The sequence below is a fragment of the Apaloderma vittatum genome, unplaced genomic scaffold, assembly GCF_000703405.1.
Source record: "Apaloderma vittatum isolate BGI_N311 unplaced genomic scaffold, ASM70340v1 scaffold9201, whole genome shotgun sequence".
In the NCBI taxonomy this organism is placed as follows: domain Eukaryota; kingdom Metazoa; phylum Chordata; class Aves; order Trogoniformes; family Trogonidae; genus Apaloderma; species Apaloderma vittatum.
The window spans coordinates 14276-26191 of NW_009698471.1; the positions used below are offsets into that span (position 1 = coordinate 14276).

Sequence of the window (11916 nt, forward strand, 5' to 3'; positions counted from 1 at the left end):
TTTCTGGCTTCCCTAAACTCTTGAGCAATTAAAAAAAAAAGAGGGAGCTCTGAAGCAGTCTGACCGAAATACTGAACAGGTACAACCCTTAAGCTTTGCTAATGCTACTCTAGCTGTCATTAGCAAACACCCAGCTTTGAGTTCTGTAATTATTTACAGAGTATATAATCATTTGCCAGGGAGCTGTGTAGGGCCAATGCCCTTATTATCTTGTCCTAAGTACAGGACAGGGCAGAGGAGGAAGTGCCTGCTGAAGCTACTCGCATAAGCAATGTAACTGTGGGTGACGAAAGAAAGATCAGCCCTAGCCTAAGCCCTGTATGCTGTAAACTTGCTTTTAAACACAACGGCAATGCTGTTTTGGCAAAGAAAGACAGATTAAAGAACTGCTTAAGTAATTTTATCTGTCCTGACGACGAAAACTGTTTCCATGTGTGCAGAGAGTAAAAGAAAGTGCTTTCTTTTTGCCATACTCGGTCTACACACTGTATTGTAAGACCCGTGGAAAAGTAGTAAAAGTACCACAGTAACAAAAGCGTGCAGAAGATGCGATTGCCTGTTATCTGTACTACGTTTCAGATCCATCCTTTGGCCAGAAGTCTAACCAGAACCATGTTACTTAGTGTTCTGTCTTTGACAGCTGTACTCTGTAGTAACCCAGAAACACTAAGAAAATACTTTTTTTTTAATTTCCCAATAAAGGAGAATCTGGCAGAAAGCTAGTGAGGGTGCTAAACTTGTAGCTTAGAGATAAACAATGAACAAGGTCTCACCATTCGCTGGTAAAGCAGAAGATGTAATCTGGGTATGAGAGTTAGTTTAACTTGTTTTTCACTGCATAATTGCTCTAAGATTCCTTGGTTGCCATTTAGCAAAACTGCTAAAGATGAGGTCCAAACAAAAGCAGCTTTTAGCTTTTTAAACGTACATAGCCCACGAACTCCCAGCTGTAACTAGGCCTCTCCTGTGTGGGTTTTTCTTTTGCTGTGTTGGGTTTTTTTAACAGATCACATTTGAAGTTGTGTGAAAGCAGTAGGGATTACTAGTTACAGCCTGCAGTGTCAGAAGTGTAGTTATCCAACAAGTACAAACGTTTGAGTTCTGCATCTCACAAAACACTCTCTTCCGAAGAGAGCTCAAAGATTGTCAAGACAGTCTTAGTTTTGCTACCCTTGTCTGTATTTGTACTAGAGAGGAGGCACATTACTACTTTTTAAGCATAGTTAGAAAAAGTGTACGAGCATGAGACTATACCAACATGAAAATTTAGTTTAGCTTGTTAAGTTTTGTTATATCGATACAAGAACGTAAGGAGAGATGCTGAATAAGATGAAAACCTGCATGTTTTGGGTTAACAAATATAGTTAGTAAAGAAAGACAAAAATCTATGAAACCACTCTCTCCTCGCCTCTGTGACTCATACTGTGAGCAAGTGTTTACCCACAGACTCAGGAAAGCAAAAGGTATGACATCTATACCAAACTCTTTTCAGCTTATTTTCAATAAAATGACCTTCGTGTCCTTATCTGCCATTATTTCCTTCATAATTACTGCAGACAGTGTTTGCAGACAATTCTCTGCTCTAAACTCTAGGTACGCAAAGCGGTAACCGAATTAAAGCACTCATTTTATACTCATTTGTTACTCAAAAGAATCACAGCCCTGCCTAGATCACAACTCAAGCATTAGAACTCCATTTGCCTTTAAAAACAGTATCATCTAAGGTGTTCCTTAGATGGTGACAACTCAGGGCAACTCTTACAGGTTTAGAAGCATGGCTTATTTGTTTAGATTTTGGGTTTACGTAGGTGGTAAAAATCCCTCCAAAACTGAATACTCAGTCTTTGGAATTAAAAATGTTAAGTTTATAATTCAAAAAGCTTATTTCTAGAACACACCACAAAACATACCATTACAACTCCAAGAAAGAGAATACCAGCAGGCAAAGACTACTTAAAAGATCACGAAAAGCAAAAAAAGAAACCCCAAACAATCAGAATACCCTGTTTTTTAACCACCCAAGGAACTGAACAGCTCTATCACATCAGACAGGACTTTTCTGCTCTTAGCTTTGACCTTTTAAATGTTCTCTCAGATACTTCAGTGGCTTCTTGGGAGAGGCCTTAACTAGCCATACAGCTTAGTACTAGCGCCAGTAAGTTTTTATTTGGCTTTGAAACATCGAAACCATCATCTACCATCATCTAATAAAGGAAAAATGATACTAGTAATTGTTTTCATAATCATAACTCAGCCACTCTGCAAAATATCAGCGTATTTTATCACAAGTAATGTTGTAGCTTGACTAGCCATGGAAATGAGTCTCTTCTTCATGGAAGAATGAACTTGGAAAATGGAAAGAATGATACAAAGCCAAATCTCTCATTCATAGCGAGGAATTATTTCTCCAGCTTACCTCTAAACGTCAGACTCTGAACCACAGAAACCCCAAAGAAAGTTTAACATACCTGAACTCTATGCAATAAAAAAAAAATAATAAATCCATTGGGTGTAGCTCTGTTGTTCTTTTGTCAACTGCTCAGTGACGACCAGTTACTGGGGTTTATCCAGTTCTCCATCATTCTTTTTTATGCTTTCTCTAACAGACTTAAACCAGATTCCTCTATAGCTAAGATGCTGGCTTCCCAAAAAACTCCACCAGCTTGCTAGATAATGTATTCTGAAATCCTTTCTCACTCCTTCCATTGGCTGACTGTTTCTCCAAGTATCAGGCCCCTTCCCCTTATTTCTCTGTCTTTTTCCTATGTTTGCAATTCCTCTTGCTGTCAGCTGGCTGGTATTGTAAGAGATAGGAAAAGGTGAACTGCGTTAGAAGCAAATCGGACTCCATTTCTCTACTGCCAGATACACTCCCTGAATCTAAACCCGTCTCCAGTTTGAAGTCTGAGCATGACAGAGAAGTAGCAGAAAAAAGTTAAAAGAAGTTAAAAGTTACGAAAACTTGTAGCAGAAGACCAGAATCAAATGGAAGGAGATAGAAGGGACAGGCAAGAATATATTCAGCTGAAATCCTTCAGTGCTGTTTATTCCTTTGCGGTACAGGAACGGCAGCAGGATACCAAATTCTTCCTCCGTAAGCCAAGCCATATGCAGATCAGCATTCCTTTAAGACGCAGGTCTGGGACTGGAAAACCACGAGCAGGGCTAGGAAGCTCAGAAAGCTGGCAGCTGTTAAAATAGTTTAGTTTGTTTAATTTTGCAAGGGCTAATTCCCTGAGGAGTGGGTCATATTCTACTTTGCATAGAGCACAGTCGTATTGTTCAGAATGTGTACACAAATTACTGGGAAGCGTGTTAGCAGTACAAGCCTATGATGCATTTTATCCAAATCACAAAACCTTTGCTTTTACAAAAACAAGTGGAATTCTGTTGAAGGGAAGTAAAATATTAAAAGAAAGCGTTTTACAAATTTAATTACTTCCGTATTGGGAAGCAGTCAACAGAGGAACTCCCTGCTGCACCTGTGTATTATTCAGAAATAGTAAAAAAAATAAATTTTGAATTAAATATAACCTTTGAACATGGTCCACAAGAGTAAGAATTCCGTAAAAAATTACCACTGACCACCTATTCTGAAACAAACAATCCAGATGACCGCTTTAGTTTTCAAGAAACATTGAGATTGAAATAAGAAGCTAATTCATTTCCTAAAGGTTTTGTCTGAAATACAGAACACATTATTTACCTTTTGTTACCTTTTCACTTCAATTCTTGCAAGGTAGGATCCATGAATACGCACTTCTGTTTTCAGGAATTTTTATGTATTCTTAAGTGTTGTACATAATAAGCAACATTTTGAAAAAATGAACACTGGAAATATTTGAGGAGTGCAAAACAAGTTTGTGCATTAACACTGAGGAGCAAGTTAGTTTTGATAATTTATATGAAGCATTTATGTTTTGACCACAAAGACACCAAAACTGAAAATTAGCATGAGATGTAACTCAAAGGAACAATGTTAAATAAAACAGTAAATCTAGTTTACTCGAAATACCATTTCAAGCTATAAATCAATTAGAGCCTTAATTTCATTAATTTTGGTTTGTTTTACTTCACTTGCTGAAGGCTTCTTAGTACCAAAGGCTCCTGCTGCAAGTTCCCTCTTCTTGTTCTGAATTTTCAGCATATTTTCTTCCACTGAATCCTTCACAATGAACTGGAATACAAAAAAAAAGCACCACTGAAACGAGGCTTTTTTTTTTTTTTTTTTTAAATTAGATGTTTAGGATGCGAATTTAAGTACTTTGGAAGAAAACATTTAAAAAGCTGAATAGTCTAAAGCACAGTTACATTATTTTGTTATTACTTTGTCAAGAAAACACAAGAGGGAAGAATCATAAAGCAGTTGGAGGAAAAGGTTTGACATTTTATTTTATTTTTTTTAAACACTTCACTTATATTAGAAGAGAACCTGCCTTCAATTTCCCAAGTAATATTTTTGTGACGGGCTACTGAGATGCATCGTCTGCTCTTCTGCAGCTAAGCCTGGTACTGACAGCCAAAAGCATTCTACGTACCTTCGAGACACTAAGGTGTACCGGGCAGGCTAGGCAGCAGCAATACCACCCCATCTTCAATATGCTCAACAGGGACATTTAATTTCTCAAATTATTATTTCACAGGAAATAGGTTACATTTAATAAAGTTTGACATTCCAATGTCCAAACTTCAAAAATTTTAAGTTGACTGCTGAGTCGTGGGATGTCACTTATTTTAAAAATACAGTGAAGCTTTTTGGAAAAGAATTTACGTATTCATAACCAGAAAACTCCTCACCCAGATCACTTCTCAGCTCACCTTCGTAATAACAACATTGTGCTTCTGACCCAGCCTGTGACACCTGTCGAAACACTGGTCCTCCGCAGCGGGATTCCAAGCCTGTGAGTGGTAGCAGTGAACAAGTTAAATAAGCCCCCTTCAAAACACAGAGTGAGAGGCACGTGGAATCACAAAGATGTTCTTGTGCCATCACTACAGTTAAATGCTTTAAAAACTTTGTCAGGACTCTCGGAGACATCAGAACAATCCCCTTGTCACACTAATTCTGAAATAAACACCGCAGATACCAACTGCCTCTGTACCTTTTTCCTGACAGCGACATCTGACCAGCTGAACGCAGGAACTGATTTATCAGTAGACAACCAAGTCCCTGTCTGTTAAGAAAGCCCACATATACTTCCATGAGTATATGTAGTAATCACCAAGACAGGTCAAGAAGAAACTCACTGCACACAGAACAGGAGTGTGATCGCTGCTACTTGTGCTTAGAACACAAAATACAAGGATTTGTGAAATGCCAACTCTGAGCTCTGTATTTTTCCAGCGTGTTTTTCTATCTAAATGTATAATGCTGCTACTTCTCACAGAACAGGTATTTCAATCCATCTAAACTGTAATAATGCTCTATCTGTGCTAAGTCTCATGCAATGGGCTCACCTTGCCATGTCACCCACACAGGTGAGTTATCGAGGAACTCTTCTTAAGGATTCCTTTCTACAGCAAAGAAACAGCACTAGGCTAGCACAAAAAAAAATAAATAGATTCTAAAAACCTCTGATGTTAAATGCAGTTAAGACATCAAGCTGCAGGATAAGAGCCAAACAAATCTTTTTTTCTCCAGTCTGATGCAGTGAGCAGAAGTGCAACAAGTGATGTACCTGGCACTGCCAGATGAACATTCCTGGCAAGCTCTGTAAGGCAAAAACCATTCTGATATAACCCAACTGTTCACAAAAGATGATGTCTTGAGCAAAGACCTAGCCCAAACATGCACAAGCACGTTCCATTCTATCTTTGCTGTAGTCAAGGAGGACCAAAGCATATTACTCTTACTCTTCTCATCAGTCCATCAAAGGAAAATTGAACTGCAGTACCTCCACACCCTTTTGCAATTTCTCATACAAAGGACGCTGTATCTCACAGGGCAAAACGTGAAGACACTTGAGCCTCAGAGAAACTTCTGCATACGTGTGATACTCTCACGTTAAAGGTTCGTACTTCTTCCTAAAGGTGAGGATTCAGTAGATAGGATTGCATTTAACCAAATAAATAGTTAAAAAAAGAGGTGTGGGTGAGAAAGTAGTCTATGGCTGGATAAACGTTCCTCCCTTGCGCTGTGGCATAGGACTTCTCAGAGGAAGAATGCAGCTACAGTTCTGTATCAAATCCACGGAATTCGAGTAGAAAAACTGGTTACTCTGCTAGCTCCAGACATATTTTTGCCTCTTAAATCCTATTACTGCTGCTAATTCACTTCAAGGAATGCAAATGCATGACTGAATCTTATTCAGCCCTAAACATTCAAAAGCAAGATCATAAAGGATCCGGTGGTCCTACGCGGCTCAAGAAAACACAAGTACTCAGCCCCTGCCCCTTTACCATCCTCACAGGGTGGTTACCAGCAGGACGAAGAGTTGTTCAGCGGGATACAAAGGCTGCAACTACATTTGGGTCTGGCTTGTGAGGTGTAACTATGCTGCAGACGAGTCAGTGTTAACAATTCTTGCCACAGGACAGTGCGTGCACTGGATCTCATTAACTACCTTCACAGAAAACAAAAATTCCCCTGGACTTTCCTTATTCTCTTACTCATCTGAGGAAAAAAGCAGTTGGACTAGATGGTGGTGTAGGTCCCTTCTAAACGTGCCGCTCAATGCAACAAATGCAAAACCAACCCTTGGGAAGATGTATCATAATTCACAAAACCCTGTTTTCCACACTCCCACTCATTAATTCCTTTAAGTTTATTAAGTAAATAGCTTTTGTCGTCAGGCTGTTATTATCACTAACCTGATGTCCAAGCTAGTACTTTTTCTTTACTATTGGTATTACCAGATGCCCAAGACCAAAGCTATGCTATTATTTTCATTTTGGTTTTGTATCAGGTGCACAAACGGCAGGATTTGTCTCAGTTTCCAATTGCCAAACTAGGATATTCTATGATTCTATGATTCTATGATATCAGAGCAGAGGAGCAAGTAGTGGGGGAAGGGAGGAAAAGAACAGAAAATCTTCAGTTTTGTACAATGACACAACAGGGCTTGAAGCAATTCTGGTCAGAATTCCATTCTGCTATCAGTAATTGTAATTTACATTTTTATTCCTTACAAATAATTTTGCATTTCTGAGTGCTTTAATGAAAGGAAAAAACTTCCTCAGTTTAGGTGTCACCATCTTTCTCAGCCTCCTACAGCCACAAAAAGTAACCTCAGAATAATGTATTTAAAAATAATTTCGCAAAAATAACAGAAAATACTAGAGCAGAGGAGCAGTTCATTATAACCCAGGAAAAATATACTGTTCCTGAAATTCCACTTTACGGCTTCTGAAGTTACTAAAAAGAACAAACAGGAAACTCCATTCAAAAGTACCAGAAAGAAAGCAATACAGAAGGAACATCTCGAATGCTACACTGTAAGTGTCACACCGCTTTGTTAACAGGACTACTAGCATTCCTTCCATTCACAGTAAATAAATGCACAGCACAAAAATACTGTATTAAAACAACAACATGCCAGGGAAACAAATGAAGAAAAGCCCCGTTTGCCCTTTAACGGATACGCATCAATGTCACCCATTCTCAGAGGGGCTTTCCCTCTACCTCTTAGGAAAACACCAAAGAAGCTTCACCTAGATTAAGTCAAATCATTATGACCAACCCGTTACTCACAGGATCCATTAAAAACACTCGGGAAGCTGCTGTCAGATTTAATCCAACTCCACCTGCTTTCAGAGACAAAAGCATTACAGTTGGGGATCCTGCCTGGCTGCTTTGGAAACACTGAATTGCTTCTACTCTTTTCTTCTGTGCCATTGACCCATCCAAACGAGTAAAGGCAAACCCTGATTCTCTGAAGAGAAAGCAAAAATGTTCAATTTAACAATCCATTTTTTGTGACAACAGGAAATATATGCATTAAAATCCTGACCTCTACTTTGAAATGCGTATTTTAAAATTCTGCATTTAACAGGTGGTACATTAAAAATAACGAGAATTAAATTTGTGTTATTATTCCACTAAACAAAGTATCTAAGTAATTTGTTCCTCTTTTGAAGTTCTAAAATCCAGAAGAACACAGTATGCTTTAAGAGATCTTTCTAAAACACAGTAAAAAGCAAATGGTTATTAAAAATTACGGTAGTTCTACTTACTTCAGGGGATTTTCTATAAGCGACAGTAAAGTTGTGAACTGAGAAACAACCAGGCATTTAGCAGTTGGATTATCCCTCCGTAGCTCTATCAAAGCGTGCATAAGAGCATTTATCTGAAACCAAATGAAGACTCATGCAGCTTATTCCGATTTGGTTAGATTCCACTCCCGGAAGTGCTTTGATAAAGTTCCCAGCAATCGAGAAATCACTGTTCGTTAATACCTTTTTGAAGAACTAATCATAAATTCTGTGGGTAGTGGCTCTTTTAGTTTCCAAAGTAAAGTAAGGGTTGAGCTCTTTTAATGGTCACAAGCAAATGGGTGATCAATGGTACCTTAAGGAAGAGGATTCACAAGCCCATTTTCCAGACATTCTTCCCATAGCCAGGAGTGAACAAGTGCCCTGCCTCCAGGGCAGATGGAAAAAAGGACTGGAATTCCGAAAAGGAAAGCTTAAGCAACAAGCCAAGTGCTCTGCTGCAGCAACACTCAAGAAGGGAGAAAGGCTTCACCCAGAAATATTCAGACAAATAAGCTACGCAAGAGCTTTGGCTAAGCAGGGTAGAGGATAAGGAGGCACCAAAAGCATTCTTGGGGTGCGAGGAATTGGATCTGAGGCAGAAGAAGATTGCCAGTTCTTTCCTGTAAGGTTTAGCGATGATGAGGTAAAGAATCACTAACTAGCTAATGCAAGTAACTGCCCTAGGTAAAAAAAATAAATAAATAAAGTAAAAAAGTCTGAATTTGTTCTAGAGTACAATGTCCTAAATTAGTTCTTAAGTCTCCATGGAAAGATTTTTAGAGAATAAATTTATAACTAATGTTTGAAAGAACAATAACATCTTTACAAATCGAAATTTAAACTTTAATGTTTCAGAAAAGTGATCTCAAAGTGGTCAAAGTACAAGCAAATGGTCAAAGTAAAAGTAGGAAGATTTAATTACTGGTCGCAAATGCACAAGGAAGGTGAGGCAGACCTTGAGAAACATGTTTGCAAAATAAAAATCTCTCGCTAGTTTTATCCAACAAATGTTATACTGAACACAGTGCCCATTTCTAGAGCAGAACATATATTCTTTAGACAAATTTTAAGAAAGAAGGATTTATTTAGATTTTTATTTTCCAAAAGTAGATTAAGAGCTGGATAATTCCAGTGGTTATAGAGCTATTCTATCTTCAGAAACAGAAACAAAGCAACAGCTCCTTTCCAAAAACCTTTTATTTAATTATTACACATGTACGTACTGCGCAATGACAAGCATCGAATTACAACTGGTGCCCCTTTTGTCTTATTCCCCTGCTGCAAAATCTGTTTGTGATGAGATTTTTATTATGCATTTTCCCCTGTGCTGGCTGGAAAGGCTATGCAGATTTTTAAATAATAATTTAAAGTACTTTATGCACACGTAAAGTATGTTCCGCATGCGTACCTAAGAATTCTAGAGTGCTCTACAAAACCATAGCGAAAGCCAAGTAAAATACAACACAATGTACCTTGGAACTGGACACCCACTCCTGAGACTTCTTTCCCTTACTGGACTCTATTTCCTCTTCCAGGGGACATTCCACCAGGTGCTGTACTCGGAGTTCGTTCCTGCAGAGAGGGCATTTGGCATTTGGCTACAAAAAAGCCCAGATAATATTAGAGGAAACATATTAAATTATTTATAATGAGTACTAAAAATAACCTTTAATGAATTTACTATGTAGCGTTCTTAGAAAAAACCCTCAAGGAATATATTCATTCTCGTAGCACGCTGCTTTGTCAGCTCTGACGTAACAACAGAAATACTGCGTTTGTGAGAACATTAAGTTGACATAAATGCTACATGTTTTAAAAACACTCAGTCTTCCTTAACTGGTCTTCTTTCTGAACGTATTTATGCTTGAAATAAGCAGCTCCAAATTTAAAGGCAAGCAAATACTTGCACTAAGGGAAAGACCATTTAAAATACCAGAAAAACAAGCCATCTTTCAAAGACAAGGTCTTTCTTAGTTACAAACAAAGAATGACCTTTTACCCTTTTTCTTCAAAGCCTGCACAGAAATAATAGCAGCCTAATGAAATATGCTTTGTCAGGGCCAGACACAGTGTGTGTCTTTTTCCCCAACAGACATGAGAAGTGAGACCTAATTTAACATCAAAAGCTTTTTTTCTCTGAAGCATACTCTAGATCAGGCATTTATGCAATAGCCCTTCCATGGGACTACTCAAAATTTCACAAAAGACTATGAGCACTATCCAAATACAAAACTTTGCAGAGCAAAAAAAACAACAGACGTGAAAAACTTCTTTCAGGGCCACCCTTTAAAAGGAGGTAACTCAGTTTACATAGCAACCTGGCCCCAGAACCAAGGCATCTTTAAGAGAGGCTGCAAAGCAGATTTCACGAAGCACCTCAGTGCTGGGGGCTGCTGAAATGGAACCAAACTCTAGCCCATAGTCGTAGTCTGCACACATGGATTTATTGCAGCCATATAAACATCCTTTCAAGAAACAGCAACTTAAACACAAATGAATTGAATCTGAAATTAACAGTCTCCCAAATGTAGTTACATATGAACCGTTCCTGATTTGGCAGCAACCCAAAAATCCTTAAAGATGAGACAAAATAAATAAATTCTAATAAATCTGAAAAAGTTTTCTGGAAAAAAAAAATCCTAACAATGCTCATAAAGACTTTTTTTTTAAAAATTAAAAGGCTCCCATCTTTCAGCACCCATTCTCCAATTTAGTAATGTAATTAAAAACAACAGAAAACCCAGTGCCAACACGCATAACCAAGACTTGCAGCATATGAAAATGACAAAAAAAGGTCTCATAATCAACAAGTAGGAGGAAAAAAAAAAGAATGTTTTAGAGCATATTTGGCAAGCTTTTACAAGAATGCAGTTAATACAGACAGACTTTTTCTTCTCCCCCAGCTTGTGCAAAATCAGTCACTCATCCTACCAAGCCCAAGGCAGGAAGTGCTGTCTGTCTGTCTGTCTGCACACGGACTCCGGGTCACTGCCAGACCCCGGCACTTGCAGCTCTGAGCAGGAGGCAGAACGATTCCAGAGAGGAAGTGCTGCAGCAGGCAGGATCCAGGGAACTACAGACCCGTCTGCCCTCGGTGCCAGGGAAGGTCATGGAATAAATGACCTGTAGTGCCCCTCCACACCATGGACAGGCCAACCAGGCGATCAGGCCCGTTCCGCAGGGGCTCAGGAAGGGCAGGTCCTGCTTAAGGAACCTGATGCCCTTCTGTGGCCGGGTGATCCGCTCAGCGGATGAGGAAAAGGCTGTGGGTGGTGTTTACCGGAGTTGAGTAAAGCCTTCGAAACTGTTCCCCACAGCCTTCTCATGAAAACACTGGGTGCCCAAGGCTTGGGCAGGCCTACGCTCTGCTGGATCAAACGCTGGCCGGGCCCAGAGCGGTGGTGAACAGAGCTCAACCCAGCTGGCAGCCAGCCACAAGCCCTGTTCCCCAGGGCGCAGTGTTGGGGCCACTCCTATTTAATATCCTTATCAATGATCTTGACAAGGAGCTCGAGAGCACCCTCAGGAAGTTTGCAGATGACACCAAGTTAGGTGGCAGTGTTGATCTGCTTGGGAGCAGGGAGGCTCTTCAGAGGGATGTGGACGAGCTGGATCGATGGGCTGAGGCCAGCTGAGGTTCAACAAGGCCAACTGTCAAGTCCCGCCCTTGGCTCACAACAACGCCAGCACCGCTACAGGCTCGGGGAGGAGTGGCTAGAGAGC

The 11916-nt window shown here is 39.5% G+C and overlaps 1 protein-coding gene across 1 annotated transcript in view; it reads right to left on the reverse strand.

The window, feature by feature from the left end:
* Positions 1–4024: 4024 nt before the first annotated feature.
* HLTF (helicase-like transcription factor) overlaps positions 4025–11916 on the reverse strand; it is a gene marked incomplete at its 5' end in the record, with an annotated part of 23399 nt that continues 15507 nt past the window's right edge. The window contains 5 exons of the mRNA XM_009878028.1: positions 4025–4177; positions 4819–4899; positions 7691–7871; positions 8173–8285; positions 9666–9791. Coding sequence (XP_009876330.1) covers positions 4025–4177; positions 4819–4899; positions 7691–7871; positions 8173–8285; positions 9666–9791 — 654 coding nt within the window. The remainder of the gene's footprint in view (positions 4178–4818; positions 4900–7690; positions 7872–8172; positions 8286–9665; positions 9792–11916) is intronic.